The sequence below is a fragment of the Scyliorhinus canicula genome, chromosome 2 (assembly GCF_902713615.1).
Source record: "Scyliorhinus canicula chromosome 2, sScyCan1.1, whole genome shotgun sequence".
Taxonomy (NCBI): domain Eukaryota; kingdom Metazoa; phylum Chordata; class Chondrichthyes; order Carcharhiniformes; family Scyliorhinidae; genus Scyliorhinus; species Scyliorhinus canicula.
The window spans coordinates 146,347,821-146,373,186 of record NC_052147.1 but is presented as its reverse complement, the minus strand read 5'-3'; the positions used below and the strand labels follow the sequence as shown (position 1 = coordinate 146,373,186).

Below are 25,366 nucleotides of genomic sequence, written 5' to 3'. Positions count from 1 at the left end.
GATGGTTTCACGGGTCGGCGCAACATCGAGGGCCGAAGGGCCCGTACTGCGCTGTAATGTTCTATGTTCTATGGGATGCAATGATCTTCATATAGTCAGGTTACTAAAGGGTTAATGATTCATCAATGTGTAAATCAAACACTAGAGGACCTTACTAACTCACAGTTCTTGAGACAATCTCTCAAGGAATTCTGGGAGGAGCTGAAGAGAACATGGAGAGAGCAGAGTGAAAGTTGATGAGAGATATATAGCACAAGGTCAAGTCATGGTAGTTCGATAGAATATTGAATACTGTAGTATAGATTCAATATCATTTGTTATCATCTTTAACTCAGTGGAGTGTGCAAACTTCATTTAATTAGCAGTGTAATAATAAATTAGTTTTGTTTCAATCTTTTGATTGGTATATTCTTTGTCAACACTACATCAGGGCATTCTGGAGGAAAAGACAAAGAATACAAGATATTACAAGTCGTGATAATATAACAATCTTTACATCACATTGCTCCCGAGTGCCGGCCCCCTTTTGCTTTGGGACATTTTGAGGTTGTGAAAGGTGCTATATAGATACAAGTTCTATCCTTTCATCAACTCAGTCACTGGGAAAGACTTATAGGGGAGTGGGGGGGGGGGGGGGGGGGGGGTGAATTGACTAACCCCAATGATGGTCTTGGGATTCCCTGTACAATTTAACCTGCACCTGTTTATTGTGATGCTGACCACATGTTAAAATTATGCTGCATGCATTTTTAATAATTGCTGTGTGCAGCAGCTCTCCGTGCTGTCCATTAGCTACACGGATAAACGTGCACATACATATAGTTTGAATTAAATCAAGAGAAACCTTCTTACCCAGCGAGTGGCGAGAATGTGGAACTCGCTTCCACATTAGAGTAGGTGAGGTGAAGAGTCGATAGATCTCAGGGGAAGTTTGAACATAAGAGAGAGAAATGTTATTCTGATAGAGATGGCATGGGGTACATGTGGAGGGTACAGACTGGCATAGAGCAGTTGGGCTGAATGGTCTGTGTCTGCTGTAAATTTGATGTCAAGTAAAAGAATGATGTGGAGATGCCGGCGTTGGACTGGGGTGAGCACAGTAAGAAGTCTTATAACACCAGGTTAAAGTCCAACAGGTTTGTTTCAAATCACTAGCTTTCAGAGCATTGCTCCTTTTTCAGGTGATTCACCTGAGGCAGGAGCAGTGCTCTGAAAGCTAGTGATTTAAAACAAACCTGTTGGACTTTAACCTAGTGTTGTAAGTAAAAGAATGACAGCGGCATAAACCTTTCAGAGCTATTAGAAACATGGCGACTGTATTGAGAGAGAGTGAGCTGAAATATTTTGAAAACTAGAGAGTGTACAAAACACCCTGGGACTGCTGTTAATTGTAAGCATTAATAGCTTAACAGATGAACTCAGCGGTTGCTTAGATCAAAGAACAGATTTGGAATGAATATTATGATGTAAAGGACACAACATTCTGTGGTGCTATGGTTACCTGTTTCAAAAGAAAACCAATTCGCACCAGCTGGAGAAGATTTGAGATCAGAAGGATGGGGCCAGTTGGTTTGGTCAGTGTGTGTGGAGGATCAATGTCAATATCTGTAAAAGAGATGTGAGCCATTTGAGAATCCCAAGCTCTCAGGACCACCTCTCCCAAGAGTTTAATCATGGATAAGTTGCTCTTACCATATGCAAGGAACCGTTCTCGTAGCACCATTCTTTCACGATCTTCATCATTTACAAACAAGCCAAGCAATGCATCTTCTGAAATCCTGGATGTCAGTGCATCCCAGATGAGAATACCGGAAAGGTCATTTCACAGCTTAATCCTAACTGGTGCAAGTAGCAGGCGAGCCACGACCAGTGGTAGCAGATATGTCAGTACACCTGGGCAACCATCCAAAACCCCAGCTCATGGTGCGAAGCAGGCTGGACTCCTTAAGGTAACTTGTCAGCTCTCCAGCAGTTGTACGGAATGGTCCCAGTGTGGGTAGAGGAAAAGTATCCTATTTAATTTTCAATTGAGGCCCTGCCAAGGAAATTTAGCACGTTCTTATCAAAATGGACCTCTTGTACAGAGGGCATCAATATCACCAGGAAAGTTTGTTATATTTTCTCCACCCTTGCAACATCAGTCAATCTCGTACACCCAACATGTTGATTTCACACTCCCGGTCTGGCGGCACCACAACTTTAGAATTTTCAGCCTTGTTCACTTTCCATAGTCTCACCCCTTCTCTCTCAGTGTAACCTCCTCCAGCACAGAACCGTCCAGGATCTTTACATTCCTCCAATCTGGCCTTGCACTTATCCCTCAATTGCACTGACCTCCCATCCATCCCTCACCTCTGGTGGATGCACCTTCAGCTACCCAGACTCAAAACCCTGGGCTTCCCTCCCTGAATGTCCCTGCCTTTCAACCTTTCACCTCCGTTAAAACATTTGTTGAGACCTCCCTCTCTGACCAGGATTTTGGTCACCTGCAATATTGTCAGAGAATTAACCACAAACCAAATTACTGAAAAAGTGTCCTCCCTAATGTCTTCTTGTTAAGCGGAAAGGTAATCAACCTTTCTCTCTCCACAGAAATGTTCCAGAATGTTCTGTTTTCATTGGACAATGATTTACGATAATCAGGAAATCTGCCCATGACCTGGAAGAGGGAATGGATTGAAATTGTTCCCAATTTCCCTCACTGCCCATCTTTATTCTCACAGGCAACCTCCTCCTTTCTGGGAAGCACTGAGCCATTTTCTTCATTGAGTTGTAGTTACTGGTTAAAGATTTACAATTGCACATGGCACAAGGACTTCACACTGACATTATCTTCTTGCAGCGTTTCATGGGAGTTCCTAAAGACATTGCAGAAGAAAGTGCAACAGATGCTTCTCAAGCCCACCTAACAGCGGTGGATGAGCCAGTGAGTTATTGACTACATTATTAATGACCTTTTCCACTATAGGCAGTATGTTCCAGTTGGAGTTTGGGGATGGGGAGAGTTTGGTGGTCATCTGACAGGGTAAAAGGAGGCAAGCAGAACGGGAATCCTCTGGGACAATGGCACAGAATTGGCTCCAGAGCTGAATATCGGTGTTCACAATATCGTGGCGAGTTGCAGAGCACATTCACCACACTGTGGGTGGATGACCGCATTGAGGGGGAGGATAAAGGGGGTGGCGCATAGCAAAATGGAGACATGCAGTGTTCATTGGGGTATCTATAGACAGGTGATTCAGCAACCATTGCGTGAGACCCACGCGCTGAGTTGTCTCCCTGAGGCCAGAATGAAGAGATTCACTGAGAGAGTGCACAACATTCTGAGGAGCTGGAGGATGAGAAACAGTCAGAAGTCTTGGTCCATGAGGGAACTAATTGTCATGTTATTGTAATAATACAATACCTTCGACTAATTTACAGATAAAGACACAAGACACCAATTGCTCATTAGAGATTCGTAAACACATTGTGGGTTCTTTATTAAGACTAGGGACATGAAAACAATTATACATAGGAATCAAACTTCAAGACATCAGAGCTGTACGTTTTCTGAACTAAATAAACAAAATCAGCAAATTGGGATAAATTAAAAATGCAGTTTCTTTCAGGGGTGCTGCATCTAAGTAAACAGAATCTTGAAAAAAACTTAAAACATCAAAACAAAATGTTATTAAAAGGGTCGATAATTTACTCCAGTTGCCGTGGTGCCCACCGGGTACGGAAAGCCTCAATGATCCTGGCTGACACCACATGCTCCTTTTCCAGTGACACCCGGCAGCAAACATAGCTGTTGAAGAGGGGCAGACAATCAGGACTGATGACTGCCTGGGCCTATTATTAGCCAGCTTGGCTTAGCCCAGGAGCAGGCCCATGAGGAGGTACTCCTCATTCTCCACTGCAGTGGGTACCCAAAGATCGGCTGAAGTGGAACTAAAATGAAAGTGACACTGTTTTCAGTACAGATCTGTGTGTGTGTGTGTGTGTGTTTGTGTGTGTGTGTGTGTATGTGCTCCGCTGAAAGCAAAAGTGAAACAAAGACTGGATCACATGATACATTTCCTTTCTGTAACATATCCTTTCCTTGAGTGCAAAGCCTTTCTTCTTTTCATTTCAGAGAACTAGTACAGGGTAGTTCCGGAGCAGACCTTGGCAGCCCAATGTGCATTGTAGTGAGCTGGCCGATTGTATGGGCCCAACTTTAACCCATTCAAATCCCACGTACTTGCTCAGAGTTAATGATTCCTCCTTCTCCAGTAATGGTTTGGGAGAGAGGTGGTATGTACAATCAGGTTGGAAGGCCTGGAGTGGAGATCCCGTCACCTTCCTGACTCACCCTGCCCACCCCCTCCACCCCTACCCCCAAAAAGCTGTCCTCCTCAATTAAGTCAGGGAGAGGGAAAGTTGAGGTTGGTCTTTTTGCCTCCAGGCCGATTGAGAACCATGAGTAATAGGGTGGTTTTGTGGAAAAAACTTCAGAAAAAGCTGGATGTTTCCTTGCAGATGTGCCATCCGCATCCCCATTCTCAACAGCAACCTCACTGCTGGGCCTACATGACGGGCACTGCGAATGGTTGGCAGCTCTTGGAGGTGAGATCTTCTGCTTTAAAGGCGCAGGAACCACAACAGCCCGACAGGGCAGTATACCATCAAGTGTCCCGCCCCTGGAAATGACACGACGGAGTTGCCACTGGCTCTCTGACAGATGGACGAGATCATCACCATGGCCGTTAAATTCAGCCACGTATCCTTTATCTGGTAGCTCTGTGGTTTGGTCAGATGTAAGAGAGGAGGCATGTTGACATCCGATTCTTGTCAGTGTTGCATCCATTTTCTAGTGTTCCAGGATTTACCTGAGCTGTAGTTTCTAACCTAAGACATTTACTGAAAGGAAATGTGTAACGGTTTCTGATACACCTGGTCAATAGTTAATCTCGAAATGGATGTAAAATATAAACTGTTCCTGTCTTTACCCAACGTCACCTTAATAACTTTCCTTTTTTTATACAGGTTGGCTGTGTGGCATTCCATATTAAACACTGTAAGGACTTTTCCAATACCTGTATCCTTTTCCCCAACTGGAGGCTGCACAGTGCTCATTTTGTTCTCCAAGTATTTGAAAGACCTGGTTTTGATGCTCTTTTCTCTCTGACGATGGTCCAGAAAGGTGGAACATTAGCCGATGCCAACCTTTGTTTAAATCCATGACATGCAGGAGAAGGTCTTTGTGCCCAGTAATTCCAGTATGTTGCCAGCAAGAGTGGCTGAGATCCAGAAATGGTACGAATCCAAGGTCCAGCTAGATGGAGCAATGGCGATGGTAGAGATCATTCTGGAAGGTTTGGTGAGATGAGCCTTCTGGGTGTGAATTGATCTCCAGACCTTGCAGTGTGTGCAGGGGCAGGGGCATCTGGGGGTTATGTACATAGATCTTTGAAGACGGTAGGAGATATTGAGAGAGTGGTTATCAAAACACATGGGATCTTGCGCCACTAAAAATGTCAGTGAAACACGAGGCAGTTGAGGCCATAAACATAGAATCATAGAATCCATATAGGGCAGAAGGAGACCATTCCGCCCATTGAGTCTGTACCGAACCTCTGAAGGAGCACCCTTCATAGGCCCACTCCCCCAGTCCATCCCCATAATTTCACCTAACCTGCACACTGAGGGGCAATTTTATCATGGCCAATCCACCTAACCTGCCTTTGTGGACCATTGGAGGAAAGCGGAACACCCAGAGAAAGCCCATGCAGAGACTAGGAGAATGTGCAAACTCGACACAACCATCCACGGTCAGAACTGAACCTGGGTCCCTGGTGCTGTGAGGCAGCAGTGCTAACCATTGTGCCACCGTGCCGTCCAATTGAGTTAAGTGACGTCAACTGCAGGCGTGATCAGTCAGAGCACAACTAATTGCATCAACCGCAGGTGGGAGGAATGCACAACTGGTCCCATGAATAGTTTTGGGTAGCTGGCTGAGTGACGACTGCTCTGTTTTAGAAGCTTGATTGAAATGGTTTTCCTTAAGTGCTTCAACCTCTAGTGGTTCTGAAAAAGAGAATGCAACTGGTTATCCGGATAAACGTGGGCAATATCATGAAGTGCACTGCACCACACCACATCAGAGAGCTCCTGAAGATAAAAAAGTCAAAAATCCTTATTCCCTTTGAAGAGGTCAAATACTTTTGTGTTCAGGTAAAGTAAGGAACTGCCTGATTGGAAGGGAAATTAAGTAAACATTTTGTTTAGCCTCAATAACTCTCACTTTCTGCTAGGTTCCCAGAGGGAAGAATGATGACAGGAACAAGATCTCTATCGAACTATTGGGGCTTGAGAGACTCAGTGAATCTCAGAGGCTCCTGGGGCGAACCTATCTACATCTGTTTGACATTGTTCAGGTAAGTCCATTCACATAATTAGCATCAAAACACGATCTGAAGAGGAAAGGAATCTGCTGAGGCAGCATCTTGCAGTTGGTCTTTGCAACTAACCCGCTGTCTAACTGCTGTATGTGATTTGTGTAGCGAAGCCTGACTCGCACCAATTCCTGTATATCTCTCATTCCACTGCCACCCAGTCCATCAACACCTCAAATCTAAAATTATCATTCTCATTCTCAAATTTTCCCAAGGAAACTCCTCCAGCCTAAAGTCCTCCAAGAGCTCTGCATTCTGACAATTCTGGTCTCATAAGTGTCTCTTATTTCATTCCTCCCTCCCCCCCCCCCCCCCCCCCCCCCCCCCCCCCCCTCACCCATTGACATCCATATTCAGCTGTTGGGGTTTGAAGCTCAAGAATTCCCTCCCTCAACCTCTCTGCACCTCTCTGCTCCTATCCCCATTAAGATGCTCCTTAAAATCTCTCTCAAGGGCCAACCACTGACCTAATATCTCCTTTGGTGTGACAGTGACAAATTTGCTGGATAAGGCTCTTGCAAAGCACCTTTGGGCATTAAAGGTGCTATTTAAATGCAATTTGTTGTTGCACAAGGCTCCTTGATCTTTCAACAGGTAGCTCACACAGGTAGCTGAGCTGCACAAAGTGGGAAGGTCCGTTCTGATTTCTGAATAACGTTGCGTTTGCCAAGTGAGTTTGAGGCCGTATAGGTGCCAACAAAACAGCTGGGATTGGTGGCGAGGTTGGGGTTGCCAATGCAGACTCGAGTTTTGGTTTTGGGTTGCCATCCTTCTCAAAATGCTGGTGTGTGGACAAAGACACTGTCCATCAAGGCTCAAACGTAGGTAATGGGTGTTTGGACAAGATCACCAAAGGTCCCAATTACTCTTGGAACCATTACCAAATCAGAGAGCTAGTGTTATCAAGCAGAGGGAGACAGGGAGCAATCTGGTGAGGAGAAGGTGCATTTGATGGTTCCCTTGTCTTGTCTGTGGTCACCAGTCCCAATCTGGCAATGGTCTGGTTCTCACTGAGACGTCTGGGGCGGAACAGGGGAGTGAAGCAAAGGACACCTAGTTGTATGAAGCCATTGGTATCAGGGGTGTACACACACCCCTCACAATCTGTGTCTAATCAGAAACATGTGAGGGAGGGGGGACTCTCCTTTAATTTGTGTTCCTTCTTTATGTGTCCAGACATATGTCCTCCCATAAGTGCTAAGTGTGGGGCATTCCAGGCCACAGTATACAGAATCCTCCAACACTCTCTGGCTTCATGTCATGCCAAGCATTAATTCTCATCCAACCCTAGTTAAATTTGGAATGTTCAGTTCTGGACAACACATTTTAGAAAGGATGTATTGGCCTTGGAGAGAGTTCAGTGCCAATCTAGCCTAATGACAGCTGGACTTGCTGGTTCCACAGCGGTTACACAGACTTGTGTTGTATTTCCTGCATTGAGAAGATTAAGAACTCATTTGATCAACGTTTTCAAGATGCTAATGGAAAAAGAGAGGGTGAGTGAAGAGAAATTAAACGCTAGGTTGAGGTGTCTAGGATGAGGGGACATTGTCTGAACTCAGAACCGGTCCTTTCAGAAATGAAATTCGGAAAGACCACAAGAAGCAACTCGCACCTGCAAAGGACAATTGACGCTAGATAAATTATTCATTTTAAATCTGCTATTAATATTTTTTTGTGAAGGGATGTGGGGCAAAGGCAGTGTATAGAATTATGTTGCAGATTAGCAAAGATCTCATTGAATGGTAATGGGATAGGCTCAAGGGGCTGAATGGCCTCCTTCTGATCCTATGTTCATACTCAGTGCTCCATCTCAACAAGCTAATCACAATGAACCACGTGAAAGTATCTCCGTGGCAACAATATTTCCTCTGGGTGTTCCGGTTTCCTCCCACACGTCCCGAAAGACGTGCTGCTAGATGAATTGGACATTCTGAATTCTCCCTCTGTGTACCCGAACAGGCGCCGGAATGTGTGGACTACGGGCTTTTCACAGTAACTTCATTGCAGTGTTTCTTGTGACAATAAAGATTATTATTATACTCTGGGACATGTGAATGGCCATTATTATTTAGGCTCTTTATACTTGGGGTCTGCTTGCAATTGTCTTCCCCTCTTTTACTCCATCATTGATGGCTCTGCCCTCACCTGTCTGGGCTCCCCTGTTCTTAAATTGGCATCTAAAAACATTTTGCCTCTTCACATCTATCTCCTCAATTGAGACCCTCTTTAAAACCTACTTCATTTACCAAGAATGTATTCACCTGTCCTGATATTTGCTCTTCCGGCTGAACATGCGTTGATTTGTTTTTTGCCCAAGACAGTCTTTGCAAAATGCTTTGGAAGTGTGTTTTTCTCTGTAGAAAGTGCTGTATTAGTACAAGTTGTTGTGGCGAGGAGCACTCACTCATGGATCTGTTTGTCTTTCAGCATGTTTCAGTCACAGACTCGTTTGAACTGGGGATCAAGAATCTGGTAAGTGTTAAGACAAGGCGGCTGGAATGAGAGAGGCTGAAGAGAGAGGCTGGGGAATGTGGAAAGAAAGGGCGCAGTTTAACAGAAATGAAACAGAGTCCCTTGTTGAGCGCATTTAGCTGGGCGTTTCCCAGCGCTGGAGCACCAAGAATGATCCCGCTTTTAAATGGGACTTCACTTCGGGGCTTTGACAAGGAACGCCCGCCGAGGCCGCACTTGGTCCCATTACCTGCACTAACGAGCTCCGCACGCCAATGCAGGAAAAGATCGCACCCACCCCAATCTCTAGACACCATACACAGCCTCGGGGCATCCCCAACGCCCCAACTCACTTAGAAGAGTGTCATTCAGCCCCCGAGGCACGATGCCACTATGGCACTGCCTGCCAAGGTGTCCGGGTGGCATTGAGGTGCCAGGGTACTACCCTACCCAGAGCTCGACCACCGAGGGGGCCAAGATCACCTGGGAGGCCACCCTGGTGCCCAAAGACTTGGTCCATGTTTGTGGAACCAGTGCTAAATGGCGGCAGTTCGGGTTCTCCGAGGTGAGTCTGTTAGGTTCCAGGCGCTGGATAGATCTGGTGTAGACATATTCTAGTGAGACTAACTGCTCACTTGATTATGCAAATCTGGGTTCTGACCTCAATGGGCGGGATTCAGATTATGATGCCTCATTAGATCTCGTGAGGCGTGACGAGGCCAGTAAATCTCGTGAAAAATGAAAATTGCTTATTGTCACGAGTAGGCTTCAATGAAGTTACTGTGAAAAGCCCCTAGTCGCCACATTCCGGCGCCTGCCCGGGGAGGCTGGTACGGGAATCGAACCGTGCTGCTGGCCTGCTTGGTCTGCTTTAAAAGCCAGCGATTTAGCTGAGTGAGCTAAGAGGCCTCTTGTGAGATTTGCCGACCTCGTTGCGGTCTGAGTCGGGCATGGCACGGCCGATAGATCGCGCCCAAAGTCGGTCACAGACTGAGGACTAAATTTCCCCTCCTCGCTGTAATGTTGCGGGAGTTTAAAAGAGGGAATCCTGCTTCATACTCGGGCTGATTTTTCTTCATTTAACAGAGGAAACAACACTGTGTGTGCCTGAGAAAGATGGTGTGTAGCTACCACACAGAGTGAGTTTCACATTGGCTGCCTGTACTCTGGGTTGCCAACTCTCCAGGACTTCCCTGGAGTCTCTGGGAATTGGACATGAATCTCAGGATAGTGCTGTGAGACACCGAGGAGAAAACTCAACGGGGCACCCAAAACAAGTTGTGTATTTTTCCCCCATTTTCTTTTGCTTCTTAATTATAAATCATTCGGAGATGGGTGAACGAAAGACTGTTTGATGGAGAGTCAAAGATCAGCCAATCCAGGAACAAAGAGTCTTATCCCAAAGGGTGTGAAAGGACAGGAGAAGAATGAGGGGGATGTGATGAATGGTATCGGTATAACTGCTGTAACTGTACCTTGCCTTTAATACATTGGCCCTTTAAGACCGGGCTTGGAACCCTGGGGGACTCCACCTCTGCCCCCAGGAAATGGTATATAAGATGATGCTTACTGGGCAGCATGCTGTGAGCACACTTCTCGGCAGCTGTCCGGTTCTCTGGTAATTAAAGCCTTTGAATTACCAATCTTCTCTCCTGTGTCGTAATTGAGGGTATCTCAGGGGATCTTATAGAAACATAAAAAATTCTGAAGGGAAACGAGAAGATAGAGCAGGGAACTTGTTTCCACTGGTGGGTAAAACTAGAATTAGGGGACATAGCCTCAAAATAAGGGGGAGCAGATTTAGGACTGAGCTGAGGAGGAATTTCTTCACCCAAAGCGTTGTGAATCTGTGGAATTCCCTGTCCAGAGAAGCAGTTGAGGTTACCTCGCTGGATGTTTTTAAGGCAAAGATAGATATATTTTTGAACAGCGAAGGATTTAAGGGTCATGGTGAGTGGGCGGGTAAGTGGAGCTGAGTCCACAAAGAGGTCAGCCATGATCTCATTGAATGGCGGAGCAGGCTCGAGGAGCCAGGTTGCCTACTCCTGCTCCTAGTCTTTATGTTCTTATGAGGCTGGATCAATGGCGGCGTGTGTGCGCGTGTGCGGGGGGAGGGGGGATGCAGGAGTGTGGGGGGGGGGGGGGGACAGGATGGCCACAGATCGGAGGTTGTGTGATAAGTTGTTGGCAATCCTAGGCTGCTCTAGAAGCCCAGAAATGGAATGAGGTCTCAGGTTACAGAGGATTCATAATCATCAGCAGAGAGACAGAGAGAGACAAGGCAGGAGAAAGAGTGTGACAGGGAAAGAGAGGGGGGGGGGGGGGGGGGGGGGGGGGGGGGGGGGGGGGGGGGGGAGGAGGACAGAGAGAGCAAGTGGGAAAGAGATGGGACAATAGAGAGAACGGGAGAAAGATAAATTTGAGGCAAGGGAGAGAGAAAGATGCAGCAACAGAGAGAGTGGGCAAGAGAGAGAGAGATGGGTCAAGAAGGAAAAAACAAATGAGAGGGAGTGAGAGTCTCATCCCCATCATGTTGGGGAGGAACGAAGCTCCCAAGGTGACAGCACAATTTGCTGTTGAGCTTCTCATCACATTTGAATGGTTCAGTCTGATAGTGATAAAACTAGTGGGGCCATGCTACAATCACCTGATGATGGGTTAATTGAGATTTATTTACCCAATTACTTAGGCCCAAGCTAAAGGAGATACTCTGATATCAGGTAAAATTTATAAAACACTTGGAAGACTGATTTTTTAGGACCTCCCTTACTCTTTCGAAACCCCTCCTCATTCCCTCAGGGCAGTTGTCAGTTTGTGGTGACCTCATTCATCTTTCACACTGGGGTCATTTTGATTGGATGACAGCTGTGGCTCTCGAGTTGATCTCTTGCCTCTGAGTCAGGTGGTCATAGGTTCAGGCCCCACGGGACAGCCGTGAGGTTGTAACCTGGGATTACATTGGTGAGAGGGTGCTGCACTGTCACAGATGCTTTCTTCAGAGATGACATTAATCTTACGCCACACCTGCTCTCACTGGAGGGTGTAAAGGATTCTGTGGCAATATGCTGAAGAGGAACAGGGGGGCCCTCTTGATTAACACTCGACCGACATCACCAGAAAGAGATTATCTTGCTGTTTATCTCATTGTTGTTTGTGGGATCTTGCTGTGTACACATTAGCTTCTTCTATGTTTCCCTATATGTCAAGAGACCATGAGCTGGATTCTCCGATTCTGGGGCTATGTCCCCACGGCGGCGTGGGGACAGTGGCGTTTTACGCCAGCAAAATGGCACAAAACGGCCACCGATTCCCTGTTTTGCTGGGGGCTAGCATTCTGGCAACTTAGAGCACCTGGCTCTAGCTACAGGTACGGCACGGAGAATTGCCGGGTCCATGGCCGCGCATGATCACGGTGGCGGCATTCAGCGACCACGCCATGCCGCATGGCAGAGGCCACTCATGGACCAGGTCAGTGAAATAGTGCTCCCCCTTTGACCGGCTCGCGGGCCCTGGACCCCCCCCCCCCCACAGTGCCCCCAGCCACTAATAAAGTCCCCCCCTGCCCGCGGATAGACCCTCCCCCGACTGTGGCGGTGCTGGACTGAGTCCGCAGTCGCCACGGCGCGTTCCCGACGGATGAGACCATACGCGACCAACGCCATTGGGAATTCGGCCGGCTGGGGATGGAGCCTCGGGGGAATAGGCCTCAGGCAATGTCCTGAGGCCGTCGATACGTGGCGCGGTGTACTCCTAGAGTACGCTGCTTTGAAGGGAGTGGAACATCGTGAAAGCGGCGCTGGCCTCGATTTGGTCGGAATCCCTGATTCTCCGGCTGATCGGCAAACACGATTTTGGAGTCAGCGACCGGAGAAACCAGCCCCACACCTCAGGAGTAATTGAGCGGCTGGGAAACACCTTACGATGTCCGGAACGTGTGACAGTTACAATATGGATATACATCCTAGTATTTCTTCCTTTAACTTGATTTTCTGTGAAATTGCTTTGAATAATTATGTGTTGTTAAATTTTGCAGCATGTTTGCAATCTTGATATGTCGATAGACTTTGCCTATGGCTACTTTGGATATGGGTTCTCTAATCAGGTAAGCTCACTTTACATTGAGTCTATACCACAGACTGTTCTGTATTGATATGTATGTGGCTAATCTTGTTTTGTGCCCTTTGCGTTTCCTATTTAAATATTTCCTATTGCTAAATCCATGGCATTGTTCAGCAGATTCTCTTTATGTTTAATCAGGGAAAGGTTCCTTTTCAACTTATTTTTATCATTTTCCACCTTTTCCCTCTTCTGTTTTTTGGATTTTGTGAACTTTCACACCAGCTGAAGCAACCAGAAAATGAAAAACAGAAAATCCAGGAGAAATCACTCTTTCTCCGAATTCCGCCACTGGAGAACAGGAAGGACAACGTGCAGTAAGTAGAGATTTCCTCAGTTCCATTGCATGGGAAGATCCCAATCTTAGATTGCTCAGTGAGGTTGTGATTGTTGTGCATTGCAGAGGAAAGAGGAAAGTGAGTTGTTTTAGTGTCTCACGGTGATGGCCATTCGCACCCATTGCCACTTCAAGCACTGACCATTAATGTGAAACATTGATAGGTGCAGCATGAGGCTCCCTCCACATTCCCCCAATGTTTCCTCACCATCACCTCAGAAAACGATGGATGGCATGGTGGCACAATGGTTAGCACTGCTGCCTACGGCGCTGAGGACCCGGGTTCAATCCTGACTCCAGACCATTGTCTGTGTAGAGTTTGCTCATTCTCCCTGTGACTGCGTGGGTTTCGCCCCCACAACCTAAAGATGTGCAGGGTAGGTGGATTGGTCACGCTAAATTGCCCCTTAATTGGAAAAAATAATTGGGTACCCTAAATTTATAAAACAAAGCCTCAGAAAATGGTGACTCCCCACTACCCAGAAGTACAAATGTTAGCAGCTTCATGGGAACACCACTATCTCAAATTTCCACAGCTAGCTGGGCAGAGAATCTTTTGATGCCGAAATCGTGGCGGGCGACAGTTTCATGGCAAATCGCAATTCTCATCCTCCTTCCCCTAGCCAACCACTCCCACCATCCTCCCCCCCTCCCCCCCGCCTGCAACCCCCTCCGTGATACATACCCGCTGCACTACGGGGTATGGGCCCTGGGTTGGCAGTAACACCGTGTCTCGTGTATGGGATGGAGGGTGAAGATGACCCATTCAGCGATGAGCTCTGGTGCTGCACATCATTCGACAGCGTCTGACTCCTGCCCATGTTAGCACTTTCCACCGTCTACCTGGGTGATCGCTGTATGCAAGCTGGCCATTCCATCACACGGTCCCATCGATTCCCTAGCATGGCGGAGGTGGGGATGGTGATGGGGGGTGGATGGAGGGGTGGTGGTGGGGGATTGGGATTCGGACACTGGAGCAGTGAACGCTGCCCCTCAGCCAAGCCCACCCCCAATTCCACCCATTTCCCCCCCCCCCCCCCCCCCCCCCCCCACCCACGGCTCCTCTGCAGCCCCACCAGACCAGCCCACCCCTCACGGCCTTCTGACAGAGCACCGAGGCAGGTTGTGACATTGTACACCGGTGTTTAATGTGAAAACGTATATACAATACATGCCCCAGCCCCATCACTAAACTGTGACCTTGCACCCTTGTCAACTTAACTAGTGTCAAAATTTTTGGCCTTACGACCCCTCACGCTACGTCTAGGTGGATCTCCAGATGGTACGGCAGGAGAGGAGGCGGCTGGTGTGATTCCCACCCTGCAACCTGGGTCCCTGTTGGCGGGTGTCTTCTGGGGCAGCCGGGGCCTGGATGGGCCTGGCTGCTGCTCAGGTGTCCCAGGTGGCATGGTGCCACCCTGTTCTACCCACTAGATGCGCCAGGGACAGGAGGGGTGGGGGCGAGGGGGGGGGGGGGGAATCCAAGGTGCTGCGGTGTTCCAGCACCTCTCCTGTGGGAGTCACCGGCACAGTCCCCAATGCCTCTTCCTCCTTCGGGGTGCCTGATGACCCCCGGGCTACTCCATTGTTGGAGGGTGCGAGTGGAGCTAATCTCTGAGGCTCCCCGCCATCTGCCACTGCCAGTCCTGGAGGCACGCTCTCGTCTCAACCAGGGTCTGCATGCTGGCAGCCATGGAGCACAGGGAGTGGGCCACCTCCCTCTGGGACTGCGCCACCTCCCTCTGTGTCTGTGCCATCTTGGCCAGCATCTGGGTAATGCCGCTGACGCCATCAGCCATGTCCCGCCGTGGCTGGGCCACACTCAAAAGTGCCACTGCAATGCCCAGTTGGCTCTGGCACATGGATACCTGTGAGAGGGAGCCTGCCCAAGGCCTCGGCCACTGCCGATTGCTCCAGGCTTTGGACATGCTGATCCATAGCCAAAACCCTTGCCACCAAGGCCTCCACCCTGACGCCACCCTTCCGGTATTGGTCTCGGTGGCAAGCATGGCTGGCACTACCTCTCAATCCTGCACGCGGTTGGGCTCCACCACCACCTGTGCCTGCTGGATGCTCACCGACAACCCCTCATGCAGTCCATGGCTCTGCGACTGCATCTCCATGACGATGAGACTGTCCAATCCAAAAGGCCGAAAACTGCCTGGACAGCAGTTAGTCTCATGTGTTGGCCCACCCTCCAACCATCCACCCCCTTGGGAGTTCCGACCTCCACCTGCTGTACCAGAACATGTGTGTGGTGCGCACCAGATAGTGTCCCAGGAGCCTCTTCACTAAAGTGCCAAACCGAGGTGAGTGTTTCTAGCATGGTGGAGGGTATTGGCGTCAGCTGCGATGGGAAATCAGTGTTATCCTCGGACTAGAGCTCCGGGGTGCCTGAGTCTCGGGCCGTTGACTCGCGTCCGTGTCAGTGTCTTTGTTGCTGCTCGGCACCTGGGTCTCTGGCTGTGCCTGTTGTTGGGGGCGGGGGATCAGCAGCTCCTGCTAGACCCAAGATAAGAAATATGGTTAGACCGTGGGCCGTGGAGGGGGATTGGGGGGGGGGGGGCAATGTGAAGTGTGGGTGTGGTGTGAGGGTGGTAAGGGGGTGAGGGTGGTTTGGGGGTGTGAGGGTGGTTTGCCTATTCACTCTGGCCGCCCTGAGGAGGTCATGCGGCTTTCTATGGCACTGCTGGCCGGTCCTGATGATGTTGCTCGTGGCGCTTACAACCTCTGCCACCTTCGCCCAGGTATGGTGGCTGGCAGCCGCCTCCCAGACTGGTGTACAGCATCGCCTGCTTCTGCTCCAGAGTGTCCAGGAGGGTCCCAAGCTCTGTGTCTGCGAACCTTGGGTCTGCTTTTCTCTCTGCCATCTGATTGGCTGTACTGGTGTGTGTGGGGCAGCTGCATATACACCGGAAACCGGAACACCCGGAGGAAACCCACTCAGTCATGGGGGGGGGGGTTCCTTTACTCAACAGTACAGTGGGAGCACTTTCACCACAATGACCACAGCAGCCGGAATTCTCCGGCTGTTCGATTCACTTTTCCCGCCGGCAACGCACCCCCGCCTGCGGTGACCCTGCAATGTGGGTGGTTACAATGATAGAATCCCGCCACCAGTGAACGATGCGTCGCCAAGGGACACGCGGCTGGGGAACCGGAGAATCCAGCCCAGTGAGTCAATGGGAAGGTCCACCCACACCCACACAGCCCACCCATACCCACACCCCGCACCCACACCATCCCCCACCCACACCCACACAGCCCACCCGTACCCACACCCCGCACCCACACCATCCCCCACCCACACCCACACAGCCCACCCGTACCCACACCCCGCACCCACACCACCCCCCACCCACACCCACACAGCCCACCCGTACCCACACCCCGCACCCACACCATCCCCCACCCACACCCACACAGCCCACCCGTACCCACACCCCGCACCCACACCATCCCCCACCCACACCCACACAGCCCACCCATACCCACACCCCGCACCCACACCATCCCCCACCCACACCCACACAGCCCACCCATACCCACACCCACACCACCCCCCACACAGCCCACCCACACCCACACCCACACAGCCCACCCATACCCACACCCCGCACCCACACCATCCCCCACCCACACCCACAGCCCACCCGTACCCACACCCCGCACTCACACCATCCCCCACCCACACCCACACAGCCCACCCATACCCACACCCACACCACCCCCCACACAGCCCACCCACACCCACACCCACACAGCCCACCCATACCCACACCCCGCACCCACACCATCCCCCACCCACACCCACAGCCCACCCGTACCCACACCCCGCACCCACACCACCCCCCACAAACACCCACACCACCCGCCACACAGCCCACCCACACCCACACCCACACAGCCCACCCGTACCCACACCCCGCACCCACACCACCCCCCACCCACACCCACACAGCAGCCCACCCATACACACACCCACACACACACCACCCCTCACATACACCACACCCCACCCATACCCACACCACCCCCCCACCCACACCACCCCCCACCCACACCCACACCCACACCACCCCCACCCACACCCACACCACCACCCCACCCACACCCACACCCACACCTGCACCATCCCCCCACCCACACCCACACGCACACCAGCCCCCCACCCATACCCATACCCACACCCCACACCCACACCACCCCTCCCACCCACACACACACCACCCTCCCACCCCCACACCCACACCCACACCACCCCCCCCACCCACACACACACCACCCTCCCACCCACACCCACACCCACACCCCGCCCACCCACACCCACACCACCCCCCACCCGTACCCACACACACACACCACACCCCCACCCACACCCACACACACACCCACACCACCCCCCACCCGTACCCACAGACACACACACACCACCCCCCCACCCACACCCACACCACCCCCCACCCGTACCCACACACACACACACACCAACCCCCCACCCACCCCACACCCTCCACACCCACACCACCCCCCCACCCACACCCACACCCACAAAACGATCCCCCACCCACACCCACACCACACACACATCACCCCCCAGCCAAACCCACACACACAACCACCCCCCACATACACCACCCCCCCACCCACACACACACCACCCCCCACCCACACCCACACCCACACCCACACAGCCCACCCGTACCCACACCCACAGCACCCCCCACCCACACCCCGCACCTACACCACCCCCCACCCACACCCCACACCACACCACCCCCACCCGTACCCACACCCACCCCCACCATCCCCCAACCACACACACACCACCCCCACACCAACACCCACACCCACACAGCCCACCCACCCACACCCCACCACCCCCCACCCACACACACACAGCCCACCCGCACCCACACCCCGCACCCACACCACCCCCCACCCACACCCACACACACACCACCCCCCACCCCAACCCACACACACACCACCCCCACACCTGTACCCACACCCGCACCCACACCATCCCCCACCCACACCCTCACGGCCCCCCGTACCCACACCCACACCACCCCCCCACCCCCACCCACACACACACCACCCCCCCACCCACACAAACACCACCCCCCCCACCACACCCACACAGCCCACCCGTACCCACACCCACACACACACCACCCCCCACCCCACACCCACACCACCCCCCACCCGTACCAACACACACACCCACACCACCCCCCCACCCACACCCACACCCACACCACCCCCCCACCCGTACCCACACCCCACACCCACACCACCCCCGCACCCGTACCCACACCACCCCCCACCCACACCCACACAACCCCCTCACCCACACCGATACAGCCCACCCATACCCACACTCACACCCACACCACCCCCCACCCAGACCCACAGCCACACCCCCCACCCGCACCCCCCACCCCCACCCACACCCACACCCACACCCACACCCACATCCACATCCCCCCACCCACACCCACACCCATACAGCCCACCCATACCCACACTCACACCTACACCACTCCCCACCTAGACCCACAGCCACACCCCCCACCAACACCCCCCACGCCCACCCACACCCACACCCACACCCACACCCCCCCACCCACACCCACCCCCCCACCCACACCCACACCCACACCACCCCCCCCCACCCACACCCCCCACCCACACCCCACACCCACACCCACACCCACAGCCACACCCCCCACCCACACCTACATTCACACCACCCCCCCCACCCACACCCCCACCCACACAGCTCACCCATACCCACACCCACACCCACACCACCCCCGCACCCACACCCACACAGCCCACCCATACCCACACCCACACCACCCACACCCACACAGCCCACCCATACCCACACCCACACCACCCCCCACCCACACCCACACTCACAGCCACACCCTCCACCCATACCCCCCACCCACACCCACACCACCCCCCACCCACACCCACACCCACACCACCCCCCACCCACAACCACCCGCAACCCCCACCCACACCCACACCCCCCCACCCACACCCACACCCCCCCCCACACCCAAACCCCCACCCACACCCACAGCCACACCCCCCACCCACACCCACACCACCCCCCACCCACGCCCACACCCACAGCACCCCCCCATACCCACACCCACACCACCCCCCACCCACACCCACAGCCACATCCCCATTCACCCCCCACACCCACACCCACACCCCCCACCCACACAGCCCACCCATACCCACACCCACACCCCCCACCCACACCCCCCACACCCACACCCACCCCCCCCACCCACACCCAAACCCACACCACTCCCCCACCCACACCCCCCACCCACAGCCCACACCCACACCCACACCCACACCCCCCACCCACACCCACATCCACACCCACCCCCCCCACCCACAACCCCCACCCACACAGCCCACCCATACCCACACCCACACCACCCCCCACCCACACCCCCCACCCACACCCCGTAGCCACACCCACACCCACACCACCACCCCCACCCACACCCACGCAGCCCAACCATACCCACACCCACACCACCCACACCCACACAGCCCACCCACACCCACACCCACACCACCCCCCACCCACACCCACACCCACAGCAACACCCTCCACCCATACCCCCCACCCACACCCACACCACCCCCCACCCACACCCACACCCACACCCACACCACCCCCCACCCGCACCCACCCGCACCCCCCACCCACACCCACACCCCCCCACCCACACCCACACCCCCCCACCCCACACCCAAACCCCCACCCACACCCCCACCCACAGCCACACCCCCCCACCCACACCCCCCACCCACACCCACGCCACCCCCCACCCACGCCCACACCACCCCCCCATACCCACACCCACACCACCCCCCACCCACACCCACAGCCACACCCCCACTCACCCCCCACCCACACCCCGCACCCACATCCACACCCCCCACCCACACCCACCCCCCCCACCCACACCCCTCCACCCACACCCCGCACCCACACCCACATCCACACCCCCCACCCACACCCACACACCCCACCCACACCCCCCACCTACACCCACACCCCCACCCACACCCCTCCACCCACACCCCGCACCCACCCCACATCCACACCCCCCACCCACACCCCCCACCCACACCCCCCACCCACCCCCCACCCCCCCACCCACCCCCCCCCACCCACACCCACACCACCCCCCACCCACACCCACACCACCCCCCCCATAACCACATCCCCCCACTCCACCCCCCACCCACCCCACCCACCCCCCCACCCCCCCCACCCACACCAACACCCCACACCACCTCCCCACCCACACCCCACATCCAACCACCCACCCACACCCACACACCCCACCCACATACCCCCCACCACACCCACCCCCCCACCCACACCCACACACACCAACATCCACACCCCCCCCCACACACCCACACACCCACCCACCCCCCCCCCCCACACCCACCCCCTCCCCCACACCGACACCCCTCCAACCCACACCCCGCACCCACACCCACACCATACCACCCAGCCCCCCCCACACCCCAGCACCACACCTACCCTTCTCCCCACCCACCACCCACATCCACACACCCCACCCACAACCACACCACCCCACCCACACCCCCCACCCACACCCACCCCCCCCACCCCACCACCCCCCCCCCACACCACATCCCACCCCCCCCCACACCCCCACCCACCCACACACCCACTCACACCACCCCCCCACCCACACCCCTCCCCCACACCCCTCACCCACACCCACATCCACACCCCCCACCCACACACCCCACCCACACCCCCCACCCACACCCCCCCCCCCCCACCCCCCCCCCCCCACCCACACCAACACCCACACCACCTCCCCACCCCCACCCACACCACACCCCCCCCCCAACCCACACCCCACCCCCACCCCCCCACCCCACCCACCCACACCCACACACCCCCACCCCCCCACCACACCCACACCACACCCCCCCCACCCACACACACCCACACCCCACCCCACACCCCCACCCACACCCACACCCACAGCCACACCACCCCCACCCACACCCCCCCCACCCACACCCCCCACCCACACAGCCCACCCATACCCACACCACACCCACCCCCCCACCCCCCCACCCACACCAACACCCACACCACCTCCCCACCCACACCCACAACCACACCCCCCACCCACACCCCACACCCACACCCACCCACCCCCCCCCACCCACACCAACACCCACACCACCTCCCCACCCACACCCACAGCCACACCCCCCACCCACACCCCACACCCACACCCACACCCCCCCACCCACACCCACACCCACACCACCCCCCACCCACACCCACAGCCACCCCCCCACCCACACCCCGCACCCACACCCACACCCACAGCCACACCCACACCCACATCCACACCACCCCCCCCACCCACAGCCCCCACCCACACAGCCCACCCATACCCACACCCACACCCACACCACCCCCTCCCACCCACACCCACAGCCACACCACCCCTTTACCGACACCCCCCACCCACACCACCCCCTCCACCCACACCCACAGCCACACCACCCCTCCACCCACACCCCGCACCCACACCCACACCCCCCCCACCCACACCCACACCCCGCACCCACACCCACACCCCCCCCACCCACACCAACACACCGCACCCATACCCATCCCCACACCCACACCCCCGACGCCCCACCCCCAACCGCTAACCTCCCTCCCTTGCTTTTCTAGGGACAGTTAATGATGGGACATGAGCGCTGGCATTGCCCGCGACATCCATATTCCAAAAACAAAATTTTAGTTAAAGACGGTCCTGTGCAGGATTCAGCTGGTGAGCACATCACACAATTCCTGGGTGGCACACCTTTGCTTCTCTCACATTAGATCCTTCTTAGCTGGGAATTATATCCCTCCTGACTCTGATTTCTATCATCTTCCTGAGAGATGATTACAGCCTCATGGATTGCGTAACCCGAGCTGAATGAAGGCAACTGAGTGACTTCTGAATAGAAATTGATGAGAGGGGAGTACGATGATGAGAGGCTGAGTAAATGGGGCCTAAATTCTCTGGACTTTAGGTGAGTGAGAGGACTGTAGGTACGGGACTCCTTCACACCAACGTGGGTTATACACTGGCCATCAAAAGGAGGGAGTTTAGTTGACCAAGTTGTGGCTTTGGTCATTATTGCCTTGCCTTTTTTTACAGCAACGTGATTACCTACCAGCCCATGCCATACCCGGCATTCCTGCCTGATGACCTTCAAGTGACTGTTGGCAGGGACAGGGAGAGAGAGTCCGTGTTAACCGAGACATCAGAGGAACTGAAAAAAGTGCCCAGAAAAGTCCTGCAGCTCATGAAGTCAAGAAAAAGGCAAGTCGCCTTCTTTTATTTTTAATCTTTTACTTCATTCTTTCATGGGACATGGGGGTCACTGGCAAGGCCAGGATTTGTTGCACATCCTTAATTGCCCCTGAACAGAGGGCAGTGAAGAATCAACCACATTGCTATGGGTGTGTAGGGGTCACATGTCGGCCCAGACTGGGTAAGGGCGGCACATGTCCTTCCTTAAAGAACATTGGGCGGGATTCTCTGCGAACCGGCAGGGCGGGCCACTCTGGCGCTGAGAATGGCATGAACCACTGCGGCGCGGGCCGCCCTGAAGGTGCAGAATTCGCTGCACCTTCAGGGGCTAGGCCGGTGCCGGAGTGTTTGGCGCCACGCCAGCCGGTGCAGAAGGGCCTCCACCGGCCGGTTGGAGTTGGCGCATGCGTGGGATCGCCAGCGTGTGCTGGTGTCATCCCAGTGCATGCGCAAGGGGGTTCTTCTCCACACCTGCCATGGCGGAGGTTGACAGCGGCTGGTGCGGAGGGAAACAGTGCCCCCACGGCACAGGCCCGTCCGCAGATCTGGTGGCCCCGTTAGCAGGCCAGGCCACCGTGTGGGCACCCCCCAGGGGCCAGATCCCCCCCCCCCCGAAGACTCTGCAGGCCGCCCATGGAGCCAGGTCCCGCCAGGAAGGACCTGTTGTGATTTATGCCAGCGGGACCCGCCGAAAACGGGCAGCCACTCGGCCCATTGCGGGCGGGAGAATCGGCGGGGGCAGCCACCGACCGGCGCAGCGCGATTCCTGCCCCCACCAAAACCCCAGCGCCAGCGGGGGGGCGGAGATTCACGCCTATTATTTTATTCACATTAGTAACATTTTAACATTCAAACACCTAACATTACAAAATAAAACCAACCCAAAACCCCAAATCTGCACCCCAACACTCTAACTCACCATCCCCCCTCCCCTCCCCCCTAGTAGTTGACAAGAAACCCCATCTCCTTATGGAACTATTCACTCGACTCCTCAGGGCAAGTTTCACCTTTTTCAATTCCATTTGATCGCCCAGCCACACCGAGGCACAGGGCGGAGAAACTGACCTCCACCCCAACAGGATACGCCTACGAACTAATCAACGAGGCGAAGGCTAAAACATCTGCCCCCGCTCCTTTCTGCAACTCCGACAAGCCCGACACCCCGAATATGGCTCCCAGGGGACTGGGCTCTAAATCAACATGCAATTTCGCTGACATGGTGCTGAAGAACAATCTCCAAAATTTCCCCAACTTCGGGCAGGACCAGAGCATGTGAACATGATCGGCTGGGCCCCTCCCACACCGCTCATAAATATCCTCCACCCCCTCAAACAACCGGCTCATCCTCGACTTCATCAAGTGTGCTCGTATACTACCTTTAGCTGCTTCAGCCCCAGCGTCAAGCACAAGGTTGAGGCATTCACCCTCCGCAGCACCTCTCACACCACAGCCCCTCCTCTGGTGCCATTCTCAGCTCCTCCTCTCACTTGGTCTTAACCCCTGCAAAGACGCCCTTTCCTTCTCCAAAATCTTCCCACAGATTGCCGAGATGACCCCCCCCCCCCCGCCCCCCACATCACCGACAACACCTCCAGCAACGAGGTGAACGGAACCACCGGAAATGTCCAGAAAATCTTTTTTGCAAAATTCAGCATCTGCAAATACCTGAACACCTCCCCTCACGGGTTCCCAAACTCCTCCAAACTTGTAAACCGCCCTTTTAAAAATAAGTCCTGAATTTCCATCACCCCACGCTCCTCCCATCCCCGAAACACAGCATCCATCCACGCTGGATCAACCCATGGCCCCCAGGATCAGAATCAACTTCGATCCGGCCCTCAACCTAAAGTGCTGCTGAAATTGCCTCCATATGTTCAGCGTGGCCACCACCACCAGACTCCCCAGGTACTTCCCTGGAGCAAACGGGAGCAACGCCGTTGCCAATGCCTGCAACCCCGACCCCTTACAAGAGCCTGCCTCAATGCTCACCCACAGAGCCCTGTCTCCCTGCTCCAGCGCCCCACCTTCTCAGAGTTCGGCGCCAATAATAGTATAATAGTATAACAGGTTTGGAAGGACCAGGCCATCCCTGAAGCACCGTCCTCCTAATACTTGCCGCCTTCCCTGCCCACATAAATGAAAAAATCAACCATTCCGCCCCCATAAAAAATTAGTTTGGCAAAAGGCAGCAGGGTAGCATGGTGGTTAGCATAAATGCTTCACAGCTCCAGGGTCCCAGGTTCGATTCCTGGCTGGGTCACTGTCTGTGTGGAGTCTGCACGTCCTCCCCCTGTGTGCGTGGGTTTCCTCTGGGTGCTCCGGTTTCCTCCCACAGTCCAAAGATGTGCGGGTTAGGTGGATTGGCCATGCTAAATTGCCCGTAGTGTCCTAATAAAAGTAAGGTTAAGGGGGGGTTGTTGGGTTACGGGTATAGGGTGGATACGTGGGTTTGAGTAGGGTGATCATGGCTCGGCACAACATTGAGGGCCGAAGGGCCTGTTCTGTGCTGTACTGTTCTATGTTCTATGTTCTAAAAAGACCGGTAGGCGCTGAAATAAAAATAAAACCCGTGGCAAGATATCCATCTTAAACATCTGTACCCGGCCTGCCAACTTATTGCACCT

At 54.2% G+C, this 25,366-nt stretch overlaps 1 protein-coding gene across 1 annotated transcript in view; it reads left to right on the top strand.

Annotated features, from left to right (window-relative positions):
* The first annotated feature begins 1,529 nt into the window (after positions 1-1,529).
* The window catches only part of LOC119959010, a 316,096-nt gene continuing 292,259 nt past the window's right edge, over positions 1,530-25,366 (top strand). The window contains exons 1-9 of the mRNA XM_038787558.1: positions 1,530-1,949; positions 2,843-2,926; positions 5,011-5,062; positions 6,047-6,198; positions 6,279-6,401; positions 8,850-8,894; positions 12,907-12,975; positions 13,215-13,306; positions 22,587-22,751. Of these exons, the coding sequence (XP_038643486.1) occupies positions 1,674-1,949; positions 2,843-2,926; positions 5,011-5,062; positions 6,047-6,198; positions 6,279-6,401; positions 8,850-8,894; positions 12,907-12,975; positions 13,215-13,306; positions 22,587-22,751 (1,058 nt within the window). The 5' untranslated portion in view covers positions 1,530-1,673. The remainder of the gene's footprint in view (positions 1,950-2,842; positions 2,927-5,010; positions 5,063-6,046; positions 6,199-6,278; positions 6,402-8,849; positions 8,895-12,906; positions 12,976-13,214; positions 13,307-22,586; positions 22,752-25,366) is intronic.